General features: G+C 45.4%; 1 protein-coding gene across 4 annotated transcripts in view; it reads left to right on the top strand.

Annotated features, from left to right (window-relative positions):
* The window catches only part of LOC143927183 (beta-arrestin-1), a 276,266-nt gene that overhangs the window by 164,236 nt on the left and 86,109 nt on the right, over window positions 1-25,921 (top strand). For 2 of the 4 annotated variants that reach the window (XM_077451154.1, XM_077451155.1), the window contains exon 1: window positions 23,088-23,242. The exons of the other annotated variants lie outside the window; for them this stretch is intronic. In XM_077451154.1, coding sequence (XP_077307280.1) covers window positions 23,156-23,242 — 87 coding nt within the window. In that variant the 5' untranslated portion in view covers window positions 23,088-23,155. Of the gene's footprint in view, window positions 1-23,087; window positions 23,243-25,921 lie in introns of those variants that run through there. 4 annotated transcript variants of the gene reach the window in all.

The raw sequence follows: 25,921 nt of genomic DNA on the forward strand, positions 1-25,921 counted from the left end.
CTGGTCAGCAAGTGGTTAAGGGGATTTAAATGTCATCTACCAGGCAGGCGTGAGACGGGGCGAGCTCTCAGACGGCAGAGCCGTTCCCTCACTGCCGGTTACCACGGCAACTTTAAATATAGACGGACTATCATTTTTTTTTCTTAGCACCGTGATTTACTGGAATGGCAAATCCACAGAGACCGGAGCCGTGTGACCGAAGAGATAGACACCGACATTGTTAAAATGCTTCCTCTCGCCTTCTACAAAGTTACAATGTACAGTCTGACTAAGAAAATAACTCCTCCTCATTCTACAATGTTACAATGTACAGTCTGATCACTGGGGGGGGGGGGATGAGAAATGACTCCTCCTCCTACTACAAAGTTACAATGTACAGTCTGATCACTGGGGGGGGGGGGGGAGGGGAGACTGAGAAAATAACTCCTCCTCATTCTACAATGTTACAATGTACAGTCTGATCACTGGGGGGGAGGGGAGACTGAGAAAATGACTCCTCCTCCTTCTACAAAGTTACTATGTACAGTCTGATCACGGGAGGGAGGAATGAGAAATGACTCCTCCTACTCCTACAAAGTTACAATGTACAGTCTGATCACTGGGGGGGAGGGGAAAAGACAGATGCACTTTAATTACGACATTTGATCACACAACTCATTTGATTTAATAAGGATTTATTCTGCAACTGTGTCTTTTTTTTCCCTTCATAGTGATGGATTGTTCATTGCAGGGGTGGGCAGGAGGGGAGGTCGCCTGCTGCTTTTCAACAAGAGAGGGCAAAAAAAAAAAAAGAAGGGTGTCGTGCGACGCTGTAGCCAAGTAAAATTTTTCCCATAAATAGAGCTTTCCTTTGATGGTATTTGATCACCTCTGCATTTTTTTATTTTATGCGCTATAAACAAAAAAAGAGCGTTCATTTTGAAAAAAAAAAAAACTATATTTTTTACTTTCGTCTATAAAAAAAAATCCAATGAAAATGTTTAATAAATCGAAAATTTTCATCAATTTGTATTCTTCTTCATATTTTTGGTAAAAAAAAAAAAAAAAAAAAACGCAATAAGCGTATATATTGATTGGTTTGCGCAAAAGTTATCGCGTCTACAAACTATGGGATGGATTTATGGAATTATTATTTATTTATTTATTTTATAAGTAGTGGCGGTGATCAGCAACTTATAGCGGGACTGCGATATTTTCGGCGGACGCATCGGACACTAACTAACACTTTTGACATTTTTTTTTTTTTTTTTTGGGGGGGAACCAGTGACACCAATGCAGTGATCGGTGCTAAAAATATAGGGCCGGTCGCTATATGGTTAAAAATGTTACCGGGTCTTCCCAGTTTTTTGGCACCATCGTCTCTCTGATACAAATATTATTTCCATAGATCACCCCCCCCCCCCGCCCCGCCCCCATCTCCTCCGTTCTTTCCATTCTTCCCCTTCGAGGAGAGACGTGTGCTTCCCGCAGGCACAGACCGGCGATCAGAATCGCTGATTTGTCGTCACAATACCTCGGCGTGTTCTGCCTCTGCGTGTTTCCTTTTATTTATGTCTTTAATCACGCCGCCCGCATCCTGATCACCAATGGGAGGCCGAGGAAAATGTTCCAGCTACCATCACTGCGGCTTTCATACATAACTAATGGGGGACCCGAGCCCATAGGAAGGTTCTAGAAAAAAAAAAAATGATTATGTACTGAATGGTATGGGGAGATTTATATACACATACAGGACACCCCCATCCAACGCCGTGCACCCCAAATTATTTCCAATGTATCATTTATATGTCTCTGACATCTACCACAGTGCTGTACAGAGAACACTGAGCCAGTCACATCAGTCTCTGTACCAGAGAAGTTTACACTCTAATGTCCCCTCCCCCACAGTCACACACTATTATTATACATTTATATAGCTCTGACCTGTACCGCAGTGCTGTACAGAGAACACTGAGCCAGTCACATCAGTCTCTGTACCAGAGGAGCTTCTCCACCAGGTGGTGCTGTTTTGCAAGGTGCTGTTGGCTCACTCTGCTTTGGTCTCAGCTGGAGGAAACATCAAGCCTGGGCCTCTCCTGCAGGCTTCTCCCCCAACCACCATGCAGTGGAGGGGGGGGGGACCAAGGGGGAGGCTCCCCAGAGGCACTGAGGCCTACACCATGTGCTCAAGCTGAAGTGGGTACTGGGCCTGTCCCTATGCAAGAGGAGTCCTTACCAGTCTTTCAGGATAAAGTGGCGAACAGACTTCGCCACATTACGGAGGAACAGAAACTTGCTGTCATGAAAGAAGATTTCAGGAAAAGTAAATCCCTGCATAGTAAGTCTGGAAGCAGTAAAGAAAAAAATGATTATGTACTGAATGGTATGGGGAGATTTATATACACATACAGGACACCCCCATCCAACGCCGTGCACCCCAAATTATTTCCAATGTATCATTTATATGTCTCTGACATCTACCACAGTGCTGTACAGAGAACACTGAGCCAGTCACATCAGTCTCTGTACCAGAGAAGCTTACACTCTAATGTTATCTCTCCCACAGTCACACACTATTATTATACATTTATATAGCTCTGACCTGTACCGCAGTGCTGTACAGAGAACACTGAGCCAGTCACATCAGTCTCTGTACCAGAGGAGCTTCTCCACCAGGTGGTGCTGTTTTGCAAGGTGCTGTTGGCTCACTCTGCTTTGGTCTCAGCTGGAGGAAACATCAAGCCTGGGCCTCTCCTGCAGGCTTCTCCCCCAACCACCATGCAGTGAACGGGGGCGAAGGTGGAAGCTCCCTAGAGGCACTGAGGCCTACACCATGTGCTCAAGCTGCAGTGGATACTGGGCCTGTCTTTCAGGATAAAGTGGTGAACAGACTTACTAAGGAGGAACAGAAACTTGCTGTCATGAAAGAAGATTTCAGGAAAAATAAATCCCTGCATAGTAAGTCTGGAAGCAGTAAAAGGGAAGTATCCAAGCTGAAGTCTCTGGAAAAGGCATTGAAAAAGCAGCAGAAGTTGGTCGCCTCTCTGCAGCAAAGCAGTGGTGTGTTCAGGGAGAAGTATGAGAATGAGGACAGATTCCAACAGAAGGAGAGTGCCTGTGCCAGTACCTGCCAGAGGGTGGATGCCACAGCAATGGGGACAGTATGGATGGGGGGGGGGGGGTAAGGAAGAGGCTTCACCTGGTGGCCCAGTACTACCCCTGTCTCAGGATCAGTCGAACCTGAGTTAGTATCTGCCCCCTTCCGCCCCAGCAGCCTGGGTCATCTCAGGAGGAGGTTGAGGAAAATGGCGGATTGCTGCAGGCCATAACAGAAATGGAATCTCCCTTGAGTGGCACTGACTCATCAGATGAAGATCTTGGTAATGGAGTGCTTGCTGAAAATCTCTCTCAATGTGTGGAAGACTTTCCTGAGATTGCACCTGGCAACAGATCCTTGCAGGAGGAGCTGGCATGTATCCAGACAGAGAAGTTTCTGCTGGCTGTGAGAAGGAGTCCCACGTGGACACTAACAGTGCAGAGCAGGAATGTCGCATGAACATTGAAACTGCAGAGCAGGAGATCCGCATGAACGCTGAAACAGCTGGTGTTTTTTTCTAAACTGAAGTCTTTACTTGATGATGGGACTGCTGGTAACTGTGGTACTTCTGGGATGATGGTGAGCGGGACGGTTGTGCTGAAGGGAAGGAGGGAGGATCAAGTGGTGGGCAATTTACCAAACCCGATTTCAGAGGTTCCAATGCAGCCAGTTAATATTCTTGTGCAGCCAGTTAATGTGTCATCTGTCCAAGTTAAGCTAGGGCTATGTTGGGACAAAGTCATGCTGCTGGTGGTGGAAGGGAGCGAATTGTGCAACATTCACCTAACACACCTTCCTTCATTAAACACAGGAATGTGGTACAGCTCAGGTGGGAAGGAGGAGGTATTACACCTATCAGGAGGGTGGTTGTGGATAGGATCCTAGCTATGGGATTTAAGGCAGAGTATATTTTTGCATCCATAGTCACTGGAACTGTTGTGGGAATGGTTTGAGCATGCGTATAGGGGCCAGCCGGACTGGAAGGGGCTTGTCCCCATGGTAATCTCATGACAGCCCTTGATAAAGAATGTGACTATCCTGACAAGGAATGAGTCTATACCCCCGAGGATTTATGGGTTCTGGTTGAGGAGGATGGGTGAAACGTTGTGTCCCCTAAAAAAGATTGTGGATGATAGAGGAATCTGGACTGGGTGGGTGGTCGGTGTCAATGAGGTTGAGTGTGTGTGGGAATGTGGTCAAGCATTTGCCCTCCTCTGCCTTTATTGGTAGGGATAGAATTACCGTCTTCTATCCTGGTCAACCTAAGCTGTGCCATAAATGTGGTGTCAAGGGACATCTCTCATCTTCCTGTCCAGAACAGAAGTGCTCTTTGTGTCAGGAACTGGGGCATCTGGCAAGTGACTGTAACATCATTAACCACTTTCAGACCGGACCATTTTGCTGGTAAATGACCAGAGGTCTTTTTATACTTTGGCACTGCGCTGCTTTAACTGGTAATTGCGCGGTCATGCAATGTTGTACCCAAACAAAATTTGCGTCCTTTTCTTCCCACAAATAGAGCTTTCTTTTAAAGGTATTTGACTGACTCTGCGATTTTTATTTTTTGCGATATAAACGTAAAAAGACCGCAAATTTTGAAAAAAAATGATATTTTCTACTTTTTGTTATTAGAAAAATCCAATAAACTCAATTTTAGTCATACATTTAGGCCAAAATGTATTCAGCCACATGTCTTTGGTAAAAAAAAAGTCAATAACTGTATATTTATTGGTTTGCGCAAAAGTTGTCACATCTACAAACTAAGGTACATTTTCTGGAATTTACGCAGCTTTTAGTTTATGACTGCCTATCTCATTTCTTGAGGTGCTAAAATGGCAGGGCAGTACAAAACCCCCCCAAATGACCCCATTTTGGAAAGTAGACACCCTAAGGAAATTGATAAGAGGCATGTTGAGCCCATTGAATATTTTATTTTTTTGCCGCAAGCGATTGAATAATGACAAAAAAAAAAATTTTTTTTTTTTTTTACACAAAGTTGTCACTAAATGATATATTGCTCACACATGCCATGGTTATATGTGGAATTTTACCCCAAAATACATTCTGCTGCTTCTCCTGAGTACGGGGATACCACATGTGGTCGACTTTTTGGAAGCCTAGCCGCGTACGGGGCCCCGAAAGCCAAGCACCGCCTTCAGGATTTCTAAGGGCATACATATGTCATTTTACTCCTCACTACCTATCACAGTTTTGAAGGCCATAAAATGCCAAGATGGCACAAAACCCCCACAAATGACCCCATTTTAGAAAGTAGACACCCCAAGCTATTTGCTAAGAGGCATGTTGAGTCCATGGAATAATTTATATTTTGCCACAAGTTGCGGGAAAATGACAAACTTTATAAATTTTTCACAAAGTTGTCACTAAATGATATATTGCTCACACATGCTATGGGCATATGTGAAATGACACCCCAAAATAAATTCCTATACCACATATGTGGGACTTTTTGGGAGCCTAGCTGCGTACGGGGCCCCAAAAGCCAAGAACCGCCTTCAGGCTTTCTAAGGGCGTAAATCTTTGATTTCACGCCTCACTACCTATTACAGTTTTGAAGGCCATAAAATGCCAAGATGGCACAAAACCCCCACAAATGACCCCATTTTAGAAAGTAGACACCCCAAGCTATTTGGTGAGAGGCATGTTGAGTCCATGGAATATTTTATATTTTGCCGCAAGTTGCAGGAAAATTACAAACTTTTTTTATTTTTTATTTTTTTTTCACAAAGTTATCACTAAATGATATATTGCTCACGCATGCCATGGGCATATGTGAAATGACACCCCAAAATAAATTCTGCTGCTTCTCCTGAGTACGGGGATACCACATATGTGGGACTTTTTGGGAGCCTAGCTGCGTACGGGGCCCCAAAAGCCAAGAACCGCCTTCAGGCTTTCTAAGGGCGTAAATCTTTGATTTCACGCCTCACTACCTATTACAGTTTTGAAGGCCATAAAATGCCAAGATGGCACAAAACCCCCACAAATGACCCCATTTTAGAAAGTAGACACCCCAAGCTATTTGCTGAGAGGCATGTTGAGTCCATGGAATATTTTATATTTTGCCGCAAGTTGCGGGAAAATTACAAACTTTTTTTTTCTTATTTTTTTTTTCACAAAGTTGTCACTAAATGATATATTGCTCACGCATGCCATGGGCATATGTAAAATGACACCCCAAAATAAATTCTGCTGCTTCTCCTGAGTACGGGGATACTACATGTGTGGGATTTTTTGGGAGCCTAGCTGCGTACGGGGCCCCGAAAGCCAAGAACCGCCTTCAGGCTTTCTAAGGGCGTACATTTTTGATTTCACGCCTCACTACCTATTACAGTTTTGAAGGCCATAAAATGCCAAAATGGCACAAAACCCCCACAAATGACCCCATTTTAGAAAGTAGACACCCCAAGCTATTTGCTGAGAGGCATGTTGAGTCCATGGAATATTTTATATTTTGCCACAAGTTGCGGGAATATTACAAACTTTTATTTTTTTTTATTTTTTTTTCACAAAGTTGTCACTAAATGATATATTGCTCACACATGCCAGGGACATATGTGAAATGACACCCCAAAATAAATTCTGCTGCTTCTCCTGAGTACGGGGATACCACATGTGTGGGACTTTTTGGGAGCCTAGTCGCGTACGGGGCCCCGAAAACCAAGAACCGCCTTCAGGATTTCTAAGGGTGTAAATTTTTGATTTTACACCTCACTACCTATCACAGTTTTGAAGGCCATAAAATGCCAAAATAGCACAAAACCCCCCAAAATGACCCCATTTTGGAAAGTAGACACCCCAAGCAATTTGCCGAGAGGCATGGTGGGTATTTTGCAGCTCTCATTTGTTTTTGAAAATGAAGAAAAAAAAAAATAATGTATATTTTTTTTCTTTTTTTCAATTTTCAAAACTTTGTGACAAAAATAAAGGTCTGCAAAATACTAACCATACCTCTCGGCAAATAGCTTGGGGTGTCTCCTTTCCAAAATGGGGTCACTTGGGGGGATTTTGTGCTATCTGGGCATTCCATGGCCTCCGAAACTGTGATAGGCAGTGAGGAATGAAATCTAAAATTTACACCCTTAGAAATCCTGAAGGTGGTGCTTGGATTTTGGGGTACCGTACGCGGCTAGGCTCCCAAAAGGTCTCACACTTGTGGTATCCCCGTACTCAGGAGAAGCAACAGAATGTATTTTGGGGTGTAATTTTACATATAACCATGGCATGTTTGAGCAATATATCATTTAATGACAACTTTGTGCAAAAAAAAATAAATAAATAAATAATAATGTATTTTTTCCACAACTTTTGTCAAAATATAAAATATTCCATGGACTCGACCTGCCTCTCAGCAAATAGCTTGGGGTGTCTACTTTCCAAAATGGGGTCATTTGGGGAGGTTTTGAACTGTCCTGGCATTTTATGCACAACATTTAGAAGCTTATGTCACACATCACCCACTCTTCTAACCACTTGAAGAAAAAGCCCTTTCTGACACTTTTTGTTTACATGAAAAAATATTTTTTTTTGCAAGAAAATTACTTTGAACCCCCAAACATGAAGTGTTTTTTTAAAGCAAAAGCCCTACCGATTAAAATGGTGGGTGTTTCATTTTTTTTTTTCACACGGTATTTGCGCAGCGATTTTTCAAACGCATTTTTTGGGGAAAAAACACACTTTTTTTTATTTTAATGCACTAAAAATCACTATATTGCCCAAATGTTTGATGAAATAAAAAATATGATCTTAGGCCGAGTACATGGATACCAAACATGACATGCTTTAAAATTGCGCAGAAACGTGCAGCAGCGACAAACTACGTACATTTTTAAAAGCCTTTAAATGCCTTTACAGGTGACCACTTTAGATTTACGGAGGAGGTCTACTGCTAAAATTAGTACCCTCGATCTGACCTTCGTGGTGATACCTCACATGCATGGTGCAATTGCTGTTTACATATGCCACCAGACCAACGCTTGCGTTCCGTGTTGCGCCTTAGCAGGGGGGGACAGGGGTGTTTTTTTTTATTTTTTTATTTTTTATTATTTATTTTGCTTTTTTTATTTTTTTTTAAACTGTTCCTTTCATTTATATATATTTTTTTATGATTTTTATTGTTATCTCAGGGAATGTAAATATCCCCTATGATTGCAATAGGTAGTAACAGGTACTCTTTTTTAAAAAAATTAGGGTCTATCAGACCCTAGATCTCTCCTCTGTCCTCAAAGCATCTGACCACACCAAGATCGGTGTGATAAAATGCTTTCCCAATTTCCCAATGGCGCTGTTTACATCCCGCAAAATCTAAGTCATGAAATGTTCGTAGCTTCCGGTGTCTTAGGCCATAGAGATGATTGGAGCCATTCTGATCTCTGATCAGCTCTATGGTCAGCTGGCGGAACCACCGGCTGCATTCTCAGGTTTCCTGTTGGGACAGGAGAGCCTGAGAAAACCATGGAAGATGGTGCGGGGGGGGGGGACATTCCCTCCCACTGCTTGTAAAAGTAGTCTAGAGGCTAATTAGCCGCTAGGATTGCTTTTACATAAAAGCCGACCGCTGGCTGAAAAGAATGATACCAAGATGATACCTAAACCTGCAGGCATCATTCTGGTATAAGCACTCAAAGTCCCGCAACATACCAGTATGTTGCTGGAACTGGTTGGGCATATATTGTAATTTTTTTTTCATGCAGCCTGTGGGCTGAATGAAAAAAAAATATTGATCGGTGGGTATGCCCACCATTAGATACCACCCTTCATCCACCCACTTTCTAATGGTGGGCATACATGCACCATTTATATATGCCGAAGCATGGGGGCATCCTCCCGCAAAAGGTAGGAGCAGATCGCTCCTCCACCCCGTATGCCCCCATGCTTCGGCATATATGCTCTTTTTTAACTGTGGTGGTGAAATCACCCCCGACAGTGCTGGAGTCGCGGCTTTATGTATCATGGGAGCAAACGCTGTTGCTGTCAAGATAAATAAATCCGCTCTGCAGCAGAATGGCGTACCTGCTAAGCAAATGATGGTTAACAATAAAACAAAGTAACATTACAGTATAACAGTAGGACTTACCATACCTGCAAAGCAAATACAAAAAAAATCGCAAAAAATAACACATTTAACACAATCTGTGCCTAAAATATATATATGCCGAAGCATGGGGGCATCCTCCCGCAAAAAAGTTATGCCGCGTACATACATTCAAACTTTTCCACGGGCAAGCCCTCCGTCGGAATTTTGACTGTATGTACGCGGCATTAGGAGCAAAATCGCTCCTCCACCCCTTATGCCCCCATGCTTCGGCATATATGCTCTTTTTTAACTGTGGTGGTGAAATCACCACCGACAGCGCTGGAGTCGTGGCTTTACATATCGTGGGAGCAAACGCTGTTGCTGTCAAGATAAATAAATCCACGCTACAGCTGAATGGCGTACCTGAAAACAAAAAATGGTTAACAATAAAACATTGCAGAATAGAATACAGTACAAAGGAGCAGAACAATAGAGAGAGAATAGAGAGAGAGAGAACAATAAAACAACAACTATTTTTGGTTTTTTTATTTTATATTTTTTTTTTTTTTTTTTTTACTTTTTTTTTTTTTTTTTAACACTTTTTCTGTTGTAACGGTTCCAGCGGTTTGGGTCTCTCAAAATGCGATGGCATCTTGGGAGACCCTGTGAACGTGTGCCTAGCCTGTGCAATGCTGTACCCTACGCTAATACTCAACTAGTGAATGGTAGCGTTCAAAACACTCACCCTGACAAAGACCAGGCTGGTCAGGACAGCGGGGACAATAAGAACGGGTGTCACGCCTAAATCCGCGCTTTCTGCAGACACGACATTTTCTTTGGGGGGCTCGTTGGGTAGGGGTACTCGGGATGACATAAGAATAATGCCTCTCATGCAGCCGGCTTACTGCATCTGGTAGGGGAAGGTGAGGTGGAGCACCGCCTGGATACAGAAGGGCTCTGACGATATCCTCCTGGAATTTGAGGAAGGATCCAGTCCGTCCTGAAGCTTTGTGTAGTACATAAGCATTCAGTATAGCCAATTGGAATAAATAAACAGACACTTTTTTGTACCAGCGTCTGGACTTACGGGCAACTAGATACGGCGCCAACAACTGGTCATTGAGGTCCACCCCTCCCATGTTAAGGTTATATTTGTGGACACAGAGGGGTTTCTCCACAATACCAGTCGCCGTAGAAATTTGGACCGTCGTGTCTGCATGAAGGGAGGTAAGAACGAAAACATTCTTATTATCCCTCCACTTCATAGCGAGCAAATTATTACTGCGCAAGCAGGCTCTCTCCCCCAGCCTAAGACGGGACTCTACAAGCCGCTGGGGAAAGCCCCGGCGATTAGGTCGCACGGTGCCACATGCTCCAATCTGCTGATCAAACAAGTGACTAAACAGTGGCACGCTTGTGTAATAATTGTCCACGTACAAGTGGTACCCCTTTCCGAATAAGGGTGACACCATGTCCCACACTATCTTGCCAGCGCTTCCTATGTAGTCAGGGCAGTTCTCCGGCTCTACGTGACTATCTTTACCCTCATAAACCATGAAACTACGTGTATAGCCTGTGGCCCTGTCACAGAGCTTATACATCTTGACCCCGTATCTGGAACGCTTGTTGGGGACGTATTGTTTGAATGACAAGCGACCAGAAAACTTAATCAGGGACTCATCAACGCAGACAACTTGATCGGGAGTAAACAAGTCTGCAAAACGTTGGTTGAAGTGGTTTATGAGGGGCCGAATTTTGTAGAGCCGATCGTATTCAGGGTCTCCACGAGGACGACAGAGTTCATTGTCGCTGAAGTGCATGAACCGCAAAATCTGCTCGTATCGTGCCCTGGACATGGAAGCAGAGAACATGCGCATATGGTGAATTGGGTCAATGGACCAATATGACCGCAACTCACTCTTTTTGGTTATGCCAATGTTGAGGGAGAGGCCCAGAAAGATTTTAAATTCGGAAACCGTAACTGGTTTCCATTGTCTGGCAAGGGCGGACTGGGGAATAGTGGCGATGTGTTGAGCAGCGTACAAATTGGTTTGGTCCACAATAGATCTAAAGAGATCTTCGGTGAAAAACAGTGAGTAAAAGTCAAGTGTCGTAAAATCAACTGTTTCCACGTTAATGCCAGGTTGGCCAGTGAATGGGGGAAGTACCGGTTCTGCAGAAGTGGTGGGCACCCAAATAGGATTGGCGAATTCTGCAGGAAGGGCACTATGGGTACGACGGGCCTGTCTTTGTCTTCTTGGTGGCAGCGGGACACTACTTGTGCTTGCCACCTCGCCAGCTTGAACTGCACTTATGGGACTCGCCACGTCACCACGTGTTACTGCAGTGCTGGATGTAGGTCCAGGGTGTACTAGGCCGCTGGTGCTTGCCAGTTCACCAGAAGGATGAGCGGCTCTAGTACGTCTCTGCTCCATACGAGTGGCCTGCGGTTTATGCACCTCAACAACAGAATACATTCGGGATCGGGCACACCTGTCCCTAACAGAGGCCTCATCTCCGTCGTCAGAGCTATCTGTCATGGAGCCGCTGTCCTCTACAGGATCGTATTCTGAGCCTGAATCTGACAGATGAGTGACGTCCTCTTCACTATCTGTCATGCTCAGAAACGTGTAGGCCTCTTCACTAGTGTACCTTCGCTTTGCCATTTTGGGCTCTAAATTTAGGGGTACACTAGTGAGACTCACAGGTAAAAAAGCACCTAGCCTGTCAGCGACTGTTTCAAAACGCTACAAAAAAAACTGTTAGCGATCGCAGGGATCAAACCTGACTCTGCGAACGCTGCAGTTATGTGTGTTGTGTTTTGTAAGTGACAGTGATCGATCGATACTGCACTTGGGTGGGCTGGGCTGGGCTTGGCGGAGGGGCTAAACGCAGGTGCTAGCGGGTATCTGGGCTGATCCCGCTAACAATGCGTTTTGGGAAACCTAAAATGCAGGCAATGCTAATATAGATCTGATCAGATACTATATTACTAAGGGAGGTGTATGCTTTGCGCGTGGGTGTTAGCGGTACTGGCACTAACCTGACGCTGGGGCGACGCAGGCCTTATCTGACCCTCAAACTTATATCACCCGCCGGGTGATCAGGGGGTTAAACCTTTATTAGGTAATAAATGGCGGGTGCCCTGAAACAAAAAAAAAAATAACTAACCAACCAGCGTCACCTGTAACAGTTATATGGTGATCACTGGTGAAAGGGTTAACTAGGGGGCAATCAGGGGGCTTTATGCGGTAGTATATGGGGGTCCCTGACGCTATAAAAAGCTGCGGCGAACCCAAATACTTACCTGCCTAACTAGCGTCACCTGTGACACTAATACAGCGATCAGAAAAAAATCGCTTATTAGTGACACTGGCGACGGGGGGTGATCACGGGGTTAAACCTTTATTGGGGGGGTTAGGGGGGCACCCTAGAGCTAAAGGGGGCTAACCCTAACTGCCCTAACAGTTATTACAGTCACAAATGACACCAATGCAAAAAAAAAAAAAAAAAATGCACTTGGTGTCACTGTGACTGGGGGGGGCAGGGGTGATTGGGGGGTGATTGGGGGGTGATTGGGGGGTGATCAGGGGGGTGAAAAGTGTGCCTGGCGTGTTCTACTGTTAGTGTAGTGTGTTGGTGCAACTCACCGATCCTCTCTCCTCCGTGCCGGAACGAAAAAGACCGACACGAGGAGAGATTACATCATTTCCTCTCCTGTGTTTACATTACAGGAGAGGAAGTGATGTCACGAAGACTTTCTATTCGTCGGGAGCGATCGCGAGGGGGTGGCCATGAATGAATGGCCGCCCCCTCATCCCGGATCGGTCCCGAACGAATACCGACCGCCGCAGGCACCGGGCGGGGGCCCGATCGGGCCCCCGACCCGGGGCAAGGCAGGGACGTACATGTACGCCAATATGCCTGCCCGTGCCATGCTGTCGACGTACATCGTCGTGCGGCGGTCGGGAACTGGTTAAATGTAAGCTGTGTGATAAGGTTGGTCACCCTTATAGCCGGTGCCCTGAGGCTTTGCACAATAAGCCAGAGCTAGAGGATGAATTCTTCTATCCGGATAGAGAAGAGTCTGGGTTGGCGGAGGTTGTACCAGGGGATCCTAGCGTCTCTGTCCCATCAGAATCTGTGTCTGTGGGGCCCTCTGTGGTGTCAGTGTCCCCCCAGTCTGTGGTCTCCCAGTCAGTGTCAGAAAGTGTGGTTGTCAAGTCTGTGTCTGCACCTATTGTTTCTCCTAGTGCAGTGGAGGGTGCTGGACCAGCGTGTATGGTGGTGCCAACCCCTCCTCCTCAGCATGGCAGAAGTGTGGCTGGAGGTCGGCAGACACCGAGTGAGGGATGGATTGGATGATTGTGGGGAGGGCAAGGTGGGAAGGGAATGAGAGTGGCTGTTGCAGAATCCAAGGTGAATGATGTGGAAGTCGGGGTGAAAGATGTGGAAGTTGGGGTGAATGATGTAGGGAGAGGGGTTAACGGGGAGGGCGGGGCTTTGGAATCGGTGAGGGTGGAGGTATCAAATACGTTTGAGGTGGAGGGTGAGGGTCCATCTGTTGGGAAGTCGGTGACTTCTATGGAGGAGGAATCGCAGACAATAATAAGAAGTGTAGGGTCTCCGAGTAGGGAGGGGGGTGAGCAAGCTAAGAAGCGTGCATCTAATGCATCCTGATGGCGATTAAATCTTAAAATGTTTCTTATGCCGCGTACACACGATCGGAATTCCGGCCAGAAAAAGGCCGATGAGAGCTTTTCATCGGAAAATGCGACCGTGTGTACGCTCCATCGGAATTTAGCTGTCCGAATTCCCTCCAGCCAAAAATTGAGAGCATGTTCTCAATTTTCCAGACGGAAAAACTTTCTATCGGTAATTCCGATCGTGTGTATGCAATTCCGACACGCCAAAAATCACGCATGCTCAGATTCAACTACGAGACAGAAGCTATTGGCTACTGGCTATTGAACTTCCTTTTTCTAGTCGCGTCGTACGTGTTGTACGACACCGCGTTATAAACGATCAGAATTTGGTGTGACCGTGTGTAGGCAAGACAGCTTGAATTCCTTGAATTTCCGACAAGAATTACAATCGTGTGTACGCGGAATTAGCCTGGATTGTGTTTGAGTCGAGGTTCGAGGTTTATAGTACCTTTTTTGTTGTCATTAAAATATGTTTTTTTTCTGTTATTTTGGCAGAAAGCTGCTGATGTAAGCACACTTGTTTTTGTTTAGTTGTTATTTATTTTTATGTAAATATGTTTTTATTAATAAGCTGAATGTTTGCATGATTTTTTTTAATAAACAAAATTTACACTCTAATGTCCCCCCCTCAGTCACATATTATTATAATACATTTACATACAGTGCCTTGCGGAAGTATTCGGCCCCCTTGAACTTTTCAACCTTTTGCCACATTTCAGGCTTCAAACATAAAGATATAAAATTTAAATTTTTTGTGAAGAATCACCAACAAGTGGGACACAATTGTGAAGTGGAACGAAATCTATTGGATAATTTAAACTTTTTTAGCAAATAAAAAAATGAAAAGTGGGGCGTGCAAAATTATTCGGCCCCTTTACTTTCAGTGCAGCAAACTCACTCCAGAAGTTCAGCGAGGATCTCTGAATGATCCAATGTTGTCCTAAATGACTGATGGTGATAAATAGAATCCACCTGTGTGTAATGAAGTCTCTGTATAAATGCACCTGCTCTGTGATAGTCTCAGGGTTCTGTTGAAAGCGCAGAGAGCATCATGAAGACCAAGGAACACACAAGGCAGGTCCGTAATACTGTTGTGGAGAAGTTTAAAGCCGGATTTGGATACAAAAAGATTTCCCAAGCTTTAAACATCCCAAGGAGCACTGTGCAATCATTTTGAAATGGAAGGAGTATCAGACCACTGCAAATCTACCAAGACCTGGCCGTCCTTCTAAACTTTCAGCTCAGACAAGGAGAAGACTGATCAGAGATGCAGCCAAGAGGCCCATGATCACTCTGGATGAACTGCAGAGAACTACAGCTGAGGTGGGAGAGTCTGTCCATAGGACAACAATCAGTCGTACACTGCACAAATCTGGCCTTTATGGAAGAGTGGCAAGAAGAAAGCCATTTCTCAAAGATATCCATAAAAAGTCTTGTCTAAAGTTTGCCACAAGCCACCTGGGAGACGCACCAAACATGTGGAAGAAGGTGCTCTGGTCAGATGAAACCAAAATCCAACTTTTTGCCCACAATGCAAAACGATATGTTTGGCGTAAAAGCAACACAGCTCATCACCCTCAACACACCATCCCCACTGTCAAACATGGTGGTGGCAGCATCATGGTTTGGGCCTGCTTTTCTTCAGCAGGGACAGGGAAGATGGTTAAAATTGAGGGGAAGATGGATGCAGCCAAATACAGGACCATTCTGGATGAAAACCTGTTGGAGTCTGCAAAAGACCTGAAACTGGGACGGAGATTTATCTTCCAACAAGACAATGATCCCAAACATACAGCAAAATCTACAAAGGAATGGTTCACAAATAAACGTATCCAGGTGTTAGAATGGCCAAGTCAAAGTCCAGACCTGAATCCAATCGAGAATCTGTGGAAAGAGCTGAAAACTGCTGTTCACAAACGCTCTCCATCCAACCTCACTGAGCTCCAGCTGTTTTGCAAGGAAGAATGGGCAAGAATTTCAGTCTCTCGATGTGCAAAACTGATAGAGACATACCCCAAGCGACTTGCAGCTGTAATCGCAGAAAAAGGTGGCTCTACAAAGTATTAACGCAAGGGGGCCGAATCATTTTGCACACCCCACTTTTCATTTTTTTATTAGTTAAAAAAGTTTAAATTATCCAATAGATTTCGTTCCACTTCACAATTGTGTCCCACTTGTTGGTGATTCTTCACAAAAAATAAAAATTTTATATCTTTATGTTTGAAGCCTGAAATGTGGAAAAAGGTTGAAAAGTTCAAGGGGGCCGAATACTTTCGCAAGGCACTGTAGCTCTGACATATACCGCAGTGCTGTACAGAGATCACTGAGCCAGTCACCTCAGTCTCTATACCAGAGGAGCTTACACTCTAATGCCCCCCCAAGGAAGTCCCAAGGAAGTCAGTAGAGTACAATACTTTTAAATACAGGGAGGTCTGGAGAGCACTGCTCCCAAGAGCTTACAATCTAAGAAAATCAGTTGATAACATCCAGAAGATGAAGAATTTATCAGAGAACTCTTCAGAGGACTCGGCTCTCCTGGGCTCTAAACTTACAAGTGGGGCGACATGAAACGTATGCAAATTTCCGGCCAAGTTTGAGCGCAGAAGTGCTTTTCAAAGGCAGTGAAATGCAAAGTAAGACGCTCTCCCGCTGTGAGCTGAGGATGGCGAGTAATACGTGGAGACGAGAGGGGCCACCGATCACGAGCAGATCTGTTCTCAGAGAGGAACCCCGCGCCTTCCAGTCACTTCATATCTTCAGTTCACATTTGATTGGTAGAGATTTTTTTCTCTTTTTTTTTGAGATTAGGGATGAGTGAAATGAAGGGGTGTATTTATAAAAAACAGTTGCAGAGAGATTCTTCTTCTGAATTGGCATTTGTTCTTGCCAATGGGGGGCAAAGCCAAATATTGCTAGGCTTGGGTTAAGGAAATACCACATTATGACCACTAGATGGAGGCGAAGATCATAACAAATCAATACTGATATACTATGCTTTTCAGCTCCATCTAGTGGCCATGATACAGTATTTTCCAGATTCCGTTATTTTTTTTATAAACAAATAATATTTAACTTGGAGATAAAATAGCTTAGTAACATTCAACTTCACCCCCCTCCCTTCACACAGAATGGATGGACAATTTCACAGCTCTGCACATTTTTCATAAATACACCCATAAGACTTTCTGCTTTGGCTTACATGGAGGGCCCTGGCCATGATACACGCATGGTGGTCCTATGCTGGGTCAGGTTGGTCATGATACACACAGAATCCTCTGATGCTGGGTCAGGCTGGCCATGATACACATAGTGCCCTCCTATACTGGGTCAGGCCAATCACATTGAACGCAGGGTCCTCCCACATTGGGTCAGGCTGGTCAAGATACACGCATGGTCCTCCCACACTGGGTCAAGCTGGCCATGATACACACAGGGTCCTCCAACGTTTGGTCAGGCTTGACATGAAACACGCTGGGTCGGGCTGACAATGATACACGCAGGATCCTCCCATGCTGGGTCAGGCTGGCCATAATATATGCAGGGCCCTCTTAGGCTGGGTCAGGCTGGCTATGATACATGCAAGGTCCTCCTATGCTGGTTCAGGGTGGCTATGATACATGCAGGACTCTCCTACGCTGGGTCAGCTGGCCATAATACACAGAAGGCCCTCCCACGCTGGTTCATGCTGACCATGATACATGCAGAGTCCTCCCATACTCAGTCAGGCTAGTCACATTGCACGCAGGGTCCTCACACACTGGGTCAGGCTGGCCATGATAGATGCAGGGTCCCCCAACATTTGTTCAGGCTGGCCATGATACATGCAGGTCCCTCCCAAGCTGGGTCAGTCTGACCATGATACATGCCAGGTACTCCCATGCTGGGTCAGGCTGGGCATGATACATGCAGGGACCCCCCTTTGCTGGGTCAGGCCAGCCATCATACATGAAGGGCCCTCCCACGCTGGGTCAGGCTGGCCACGATACAAGCAGAGTCCTCCCACACTGGGTCAGGCCAGTCACATTGCACGCAGGGTCCTCCCACACTGGGTCAGGCCAGTCACATTACACAAAGGGCCCTCCCACGCTGAGTCAAGCTGCTCATGGTACATGCAGTGCCCTCCTGCGCTGAGTCAAGCCAGTCACGTTATATGCAGGCCCAACCCACTCTGGGTCAAGCCAGTCACATTACACACAGGACCCTCCCACTCTGGGTCAAGCCAGTCACATTAAACACAGGGCCCTCCCATGATGCTGAGTCAAGCTGGTCACATTATACGCAGGGCCCTCCCATGCTGAGTCAAGCCAGACACATTACATGCTGCGCCCTCCCATGATTAATCAAATTGGTCATGTTACACACAGGGCCCTCCCCTACTTGGTAAAGCCAGTCACTCACATTACACACAGGGCCCTCCCATGCTGAGTCAAGCCAGTCACATTACACACAGGGCCCTCCCCTGCTGACTCAAGCTGGTCCCGTTACATGCAGCACCCTCCCACTCTAAGGCAAACCGGTCACTTTACATGCCGCGCCCTCCCATGCCCTCCCATGTCAAGCTGCTTATGGTACACGCAGTGCCCTCCCATGCTGAGTCAAGCTGTACATGTTACTTGCAGCGCACTCCCACAATGAATCAAATCCGTCATGTTACACACAGGTCCCTCCCCTGCTGAGTAAAGCCAGTCACATTACACACATGGGAGGGCGCAGCATGTAACGTGTCTGGCTTGACTCAGCATGGGAGGGCCCTGTGTGTAACGGGACCAGCTTGACTCAGCATCATGGGAGGGCCCTGTGTGTAACGTGACCAGCTTGACTCAGCATCATGGGAGGGCCCTGTGTCTAATGTGGCTGGCTTGACCCAGAGTGGGATGGTCCTGCGTGTAATGTGAGTCAAGCCGGTCACGTTACATGCAGCGCCCTCCCACTCTAAGTCAAGCTGGTCACATTACACGCAGGGACCTCCCGTGCTGAGTCAAGCCAGTCACATTACATGCAGCGCCCTCCCATAGTGAGTCAAACTGGTCACGTTACATGCAGCGCCCTCCCATACTGAGCCAAGCTGGTCAACGTTACATGCAGCGCCCTCCGACGCTGAATCAAATCGGTCATGTTACACACAGGGCCCTCCCACAGTGGATCAAGCCACGCTTGGTCAAGCCAGTCACATTACACGCAGGGCCCTCCCACGCTGAGTCAAGCTGGACACATTACACGCAGGGCCCTCCCATGCTGAGTCAATATGGTCACATTACACACAGAGCCCTCCCATGCTGAGTCAATCTGGTCACATTACACGCAGGGCCCTCCCATGCTGAGTCAAGTTGGTCATGGTACATACAGTGCCCTCCCACGCTGAGTCAAGCCAATCACTTTACATGCAACTCCCTTCCATGCTGAGTCAAGCTGGTCATGTTACATGCAGCGCCCTTCAACGCTGAATCAAGCCAGTCATGTTACACACAGGGCCCTCCCCCGCTGAGTCAAGCCAGTCATGTTACACACAGTGTCCTCCCACGCTGAGTCAAGCCGGTCACGTTACATGCCTGGTCCTCTCACACTGGGTCAAGTCGGTCATATTACATGCAATGTCCTCTCCCGTTGGATTGGGCCAATCACATTACAAGCAGGGTCCTCTCAGCAAAACCAGTTTCACCAAAATCATCCTTATTCAATCCAGAGCCTCTTAACAAATTATGGCCGGGTCATTATACTCCCAGATGATTGGTTATTGGACAATGGAGGGGCTCCACCCACCACTTGATATACTGTGCATACAGCATTATATATATATATTTATACTGTATATTGTATATCATCTGGCTAATCTTAATCTGGATCATTTTATCTGGGTCTGCTGATTATCGTTCATCATTAGTCGCCCCCGCCTCTATGTGTCCTAATTACAGCGCATTAATTACGTTTCTCTTTTCTCTCACTTCTAAATAAAATTAAAAACTTAATTAAGGAACTTCAAAACTTGTTGTGCCCTAAATGGGTCAACATAAGAAGCAGCTAAATATATTGGTGTACAGTTTAACACACAATAATGTAATACAATATCATATAATCCACCTCAGCCACATTCAGCAGACTTTTCTTGGTGCTTCTGAGCAGGACTGCAGCCTCTTGTCTTATGACTCAGCACTGTGTGACATATACAATGGAGGCTTTAATGGGCTCACAGAGAAAGGTTGAAACTTTGCACAATAAGGACACTTGCAACATATTTTCAGGTTCACATTTAGGGTCATTCTGAGAAACATGGACACCGGCAGCCACAGGACCTTAGCTGGCACAAGACGAAGGCGGGATGAAAGTAAATGCCGCGTACACACCACCAGAGTTTCCGGCAGACTAGGCCCGCCGGTCTTCCCGATGGACTTTTGGCGGAGTTATGAGGGACTTTCCAGATGAATGGACTTGGCCACACACGAACAGACTAAGTCAGTTCGAAAGTCCGTTCGTTTTGCATGTGATGATGTAAGACGGGACTAAAAAAAGGAAGTTCAATAGCCAGTAGCCAATAGCTTCCCTTGTGTCGTATTTGGTCCGTTGGACCAGTACACAGACAAACGGTTTTCCCGATAGGAATTGAGTCCGTCGGACAGATTTGAAACATGTTATATTTCTAGGTCCGTCCGATTTTTTTTAACGGAAAATGATCAAATTAGCCCACACATGATCGGATTGTCGGACGGACTGATTCCGTCTGACCTAGTCTGCCGGAAAGTCCGCTCGTGTGCACACGGCATAAGAGGCATATGGTGGGCAGGTTGTTTGTGCTGAACCAGTTTAAATCCAACATTTTCATGTATATATAGAATATCAGGCATCTGCTGAGCTATCAGCCACACAAGGTGGGCATTGTTTTTGGTGGGTAGAGTTCAGGAGGCGCACTAATAACTTCAGGGGCCCCCTGAGATCCGTCAGAGTTATTGCCAAAGAAAAGCTGATTGTAGGTGGTCCTCAAGCGCTAAGTATTTCGTATGGTTGAATAAGGACACAGGCCCATCCAGGCTAGTTATTTCTGTAAACGTATGTTAATTGAAAGCAGAACTAAAAAAAAAAAAAAAAAAAACACTAAATGAACAACCCAATAAAAGATAAAAAAATAAATAAAAAAATTGCTTTTGCAACAATTTTCACCTTCAATCCAGAGATTTTCCCCACAGTACTTTTTTCAGTCACTAGATGTCGTCAGCCTCTTGGCCAGCATCATAACCGAACCTCCTGTAAATCCAAGTAATCCCGGACCAGCCCCCATCCTGTGACTGCACAGTGAAAGGAGAAGCAGCACAGTAAATAGCTCATCTCTCCGTCACCCTGCTCTCTCCTCCTCTTAACATGCTTCTTCTCTCCATACAAAACGACTGGGTCCTTGTTCTGCTTCTTCCTCACCCAGTCCAAACTCTGCCATAGAGAGACCGAAATAAGCTGATACCAGGCCATATTCAGATGCTTATACTGCTTTTAGTAAAAAAAATGATATAATGCTAATGAATACAGAGTTGCACTAATTTGTGCCTTTTAGATCTCCCCGAGTTCAGCTCCAGCACCGGGGCTGCCACAAGGTAGAAAGTTTTGTTCTATTTCTCATGAAGTGTAAAATTAGAATAAAATATAAGCACGAAAACAATACTACAGATAGGAAAGCTGTTTCATAGCAGAGAACGTGTAGGATCCTGGTTGTCGCCATTCTTGCTATTTTGCTTTTCGTCCCCCCCCTCTCCCGGGCCGGCCACTGACTTCCTGGAGTTTTCAGAGACGGAACAGATCAATAATAGTAACAACCGCTCTCTAATTTGTAGTCCTTTTATCTGAACTAATTAGGCCAACTGCTTTCATGGGACATAAAAATCAATGGACTGGTTGCAGATGGCTTCAGATTTAAGTGCCGTCCCTTGCTATCAAAACTAAACCCCTGACAATGTGATTAGGACACATCGCTCACCGCAGATTCCTCAGAAAATGGTTTCGCCTTTGGCCTGATATTTCATGGTAGGACTTCTAGTTCCAAGACAGCTAAGGCCCCTATAGAAGGGTTAGAGTTGGCACAGGGCTTTTTGCACTTTAGCGTGAAGGCTGGTTCAGATTGACATCATTGGAGCCCAGGGGAGAACTGGGAATCTATGGCCTGACATTTCATGGTAGGACTTCCAGTTCCGGGGGCAAATAAAGCCCCAGTGGGAGAGATAGAGTTGGCACAGGGCTTTTTGGTACTTTAAGGTGAAGGCAGGGTCAGTATGGCATAATTGGAGTCCAGGGGAGCATTGAAAAACTTGGCATACTATTTCATGGTAGGACTTCCAGTTCAGCATTTCTGAATACCCCCATATAAGCATTGAAAACCTTGGCATACTATTTCATGGTAGTACTTCCAGTTCAGCATTTCTGAATACCCCCATGAAAGGGTTAGTGTTAGTGAAGGGTTTTTGACACTTTAACGTTGGGGCATGGCCAGATTGCCATCACAGAAGTCCAGGGGAGAACTGGGAACTTTTGGCCTGATATTTCCTGGTAGGACTTCAAGTTCTTGTATAGCGGAAGGATTCAATGGAAGGGTTAGAGATGGCACTTTAGGGTCAGGGGCAGGGCCAGATTGCCCTGATATTTTATGGTAGGACTTCCAGTACCAGCATAGCTAAGAGCTCCCATGGAGGGGTTAGAACCGACGCAGGATTTCTTGCACCTTAGGGTGAGGGCAGGGAGAGATTGCCATCATTGGAGCCAGGGAAGGATTAGGAAGGAACCTTTTGTTCTGCTATTTCATGGTAGGACTTACAGTTCTAACATAGCTGAAGGCCCCCATGGAAGCATTAGATTTGTTGCAGACTTTTGGGACGTTACAATGAGGGTCAAATTGCCATCATTGGAGCCCATGGAGGAATCGGGAACCTCAGCTTGGGGGAAGAGAGACACAACCAACTGGCCATTTAAATGGGACAGTTATCTGTGAGCCAAAGAAAGTCTAGCATGCAACCATGGTCTACCATGGTGATTGGTGGGCATGGTGAATGGTGGCCAGGTAGGTTTCACTAAAGGACATGGTTTATTTTGAGCAAATATTGTACAGATTTTCACATCTTCCATCAACAGCTTCTTCTGCAGCTATTGGCACTCCACTATATGATATCTTAGAGTCACAAAGGATGATACTGCTGTAGGAATTCCCTCTGCCAGAGGCTGTCATCACAGGTCTGAACAGGAAGCAGGGAGCTATATAATGCTCGGCATGTTCTGACTGCGGGTTTCGCTCTGATCAATGGCTGAATAGTGAAGGATCTTCACGCAAGGCCTTTCACATACCTGGTTGGCAGTCGAGATGATGAAATGGCTTCCCTTACACCTTTGGTACAGACACCCATGGAGTGGAGCAGAAGGAATGAAAGTCCAGCCCATGAATGTTCCCTTCCGGAGGTAGGCTTGGCTGTGAGGTGCTTGTGCAGGCCAACAGGAAGGTCCCTGTAGAGAAACAGATGGGAAGACAGCTTGCCAAGACATTGGAACAAAACAGGCTGGAAGCAAGGTCTAGACAGGTGGTGGTTGGTGGTCATGGAGTACACATTCAAGGTAGCAGGCAGAGTCATGGTTAAGAGGTAAGCCAAGGTCGCACCAGAAGTTCAGCCAGGTTAAGTCAAAATCAGGAGTTAGCCAAGGTAAAACTGGGAATCTACAAATACAAGCCATGTTCAGGGAGAAGCTGAGGTCAATAGCAGGAAGACAGGAAGAGAGATACAAGTTCAAGGGTAGGTTGGGTCAGCAAAGGGAAAGCAGATGTCAGGAACAGGTTCAAGTCACAAGGTGAAAACTATTCAGAAAATGTCTTGCTCAGCTCTGATGCTTTGATAGGCCATTTTTGCACCAAGACTATGCATGCTGGCCAGTGCACCTGTATATGCATACATCCTTTCAATGTGCCGAGTGATTTAGCATGTTCATGCAAACATGCTAGCTAACACAACCAAGTGACCTATGGTATGTTTTGTGCACTGGTGCACTTGCACATCATCTTCTGATGCCATCCTGACAAGGCTACCAACCCAACATATCTTACCAGTACTAGCCTAGGAGGGGCAAATGTCTCCCTGTCTTATTCAAGTGCCTGAAGGTGCACAAAGTTTGGCACCAAAAGCAAACACCCCACTGCTAGGATCACCAGTAGGGATGAACAAAGTTGACAGTATGTGTCTCAGTTTGGCAAAATACATTGGGGTCAATGGGGAAGGCAATATTAAGGAGGTTTTTAAAGCAGAACTAAAGTCCCATGGGTGGGTCTTCATCCAAATTTGTAAGTTTACACAGTCGATTTACATATTATGTCACACTTACCTCTTAGCCCTTGTACACACGGTCGGAGAATCCGTCGGAATGTGTCTTATCGGACCGCGTTGTCGGATAATCCGACTGTGTGTGGTCTCCATCGGACTGTTTCCGTCGGAATATCCGTCGGACCAAATTTTCCAACTTGCTGGAAATATTTTCCTACAAACTGGTCCGATAGGACATACTCCGATCATGTGTAGAGAATTCCGATGGGACAAAGTGCCACGCATGCTCAGATCAAATTCCTACAGCAAAGCTATTGGCTACTAGCCTGAACGTAGTCCCATCGTAACGAAATTACGTCATCACGTTCTGAATGATCGGATTTTTCGACAATTTTGTCCGACCGTGTGTATGCAACAGTTTCGGACTAGATCCGACGGACAAAATCCGACGGATTTGGTTGTCGAAATCTCCGACCGTGTGTACAAGGGCTTAGAGTATTTTGCTGATGCACCCATCCTGGGCATCCTAGGATCACCCCATAAATACCTAATACTGGTGACCGCCATTTCTGAGACCTACATGAGTCCCTTAGGCCGCGTACACACGGGCGGACTGTTTGCCCAACTTTGTTCGTCAAACAATCCGACAAACAGTCCGCTCAAAATTTGCATGAACGGACTTGACCACACACGATGAACGAACAGTCCGCTGAAAGCATGCGCGATGGCGTGAACGGCACATACGACGGGACGAGAAATTCGACGTCCTATACACTGCAATGCAACCTTCGCCGTGTAAATCCTTTCTGAGCATGCGCGGAACTTAGTTTGTCGAACAAGCCTACACACGAGCGGACTGTCCGCTGAAACCAAGTTTCAGCGGACTGTCTTACGGGAATTCCGAAAAACTTTGTTCGTCAGACTGTCCGCTGAAACTGTCCGCTGAAGCCCACACATGAGCGGACTGTCCGCTGAAACACTGTTCAGCGAACAAAGTTGGGCGAACAGTCCGCCCATGTGTACGCGGCCTTAGAATTGGCTGACCTTTGAGCCGTTGAAACACGTTGGCTGTTTTATGTTTTCCCTGTAATTATTATTATTATTATTATTATTATTATTATAATACAAGATTTATATAGTGCCAAAAGTTTGGCAGATATTACAGTTACATTACAATTTGGTACAAGAGGAATCAGAGGGCCCTGCTCATTAGAGTTCACAATCTAAAAAGGGAGTGTCAATTGATACAAAAGGTAATAGCTGTGGGGGAAGAGCTTATGGAAGTAAAACAGTGTATTAGTTAGAAGCAGGATAGGCTTCTTTAACCTCCCTGGCGGTATGATTATGTTTATTTGAATGTTTATTCAATATTATTTTTGCTGCTGAAAGCCGTACAATTATTTTGCATTGGAATTTGACATTTTATATTGTAGGCCTGTAATTCTTCAGGAATAACTCACTTAAATCTGTCCAAACCAGAGTCTAGTAGACATCCCGGGTATGATAAAGTCTGAAACACAAAATCAAAAAATTATAATATAATAAATAACTATAAATAATAACAAATAATATATAATAATACATTTTATTCAATATGTTTTAGTCAATAATATAATCAAATCAAAAACACTGATATTTTGTTGGGCCAAACAATGGTGCAATAGTCATATTACTTCAGGAAACATGGTCAATTTTGAAACATGGGACTGCACAAAGTCCGACGTCACAATCAGGACAATAGAACCTGGTTTTCTTTTGGATGTTTCTTCCAGTGTCATCGCGCTTTGAGCAACAAACTACGCACATCCTTGTGGGCGATTACTTTTTT

The sequence above is a fragment of the Lithobates pipiens genome, unplaced genomic scaffold (assembly GCF_037356315.1).
Source record: "Lithobates pipiens isolate NorthernLeopardFrog02 unplaced genomic scaffold, aLitPip1_a1.2 Scaffold_23, whole genome shotgun sequence".
NCBI classification, from domain to species: domain Eukaryota; kingdom Metazoa; phylum Chordata; class Amphibia; order Anura; family Ranidae; genus Lithobates; species Lithobates pipiens.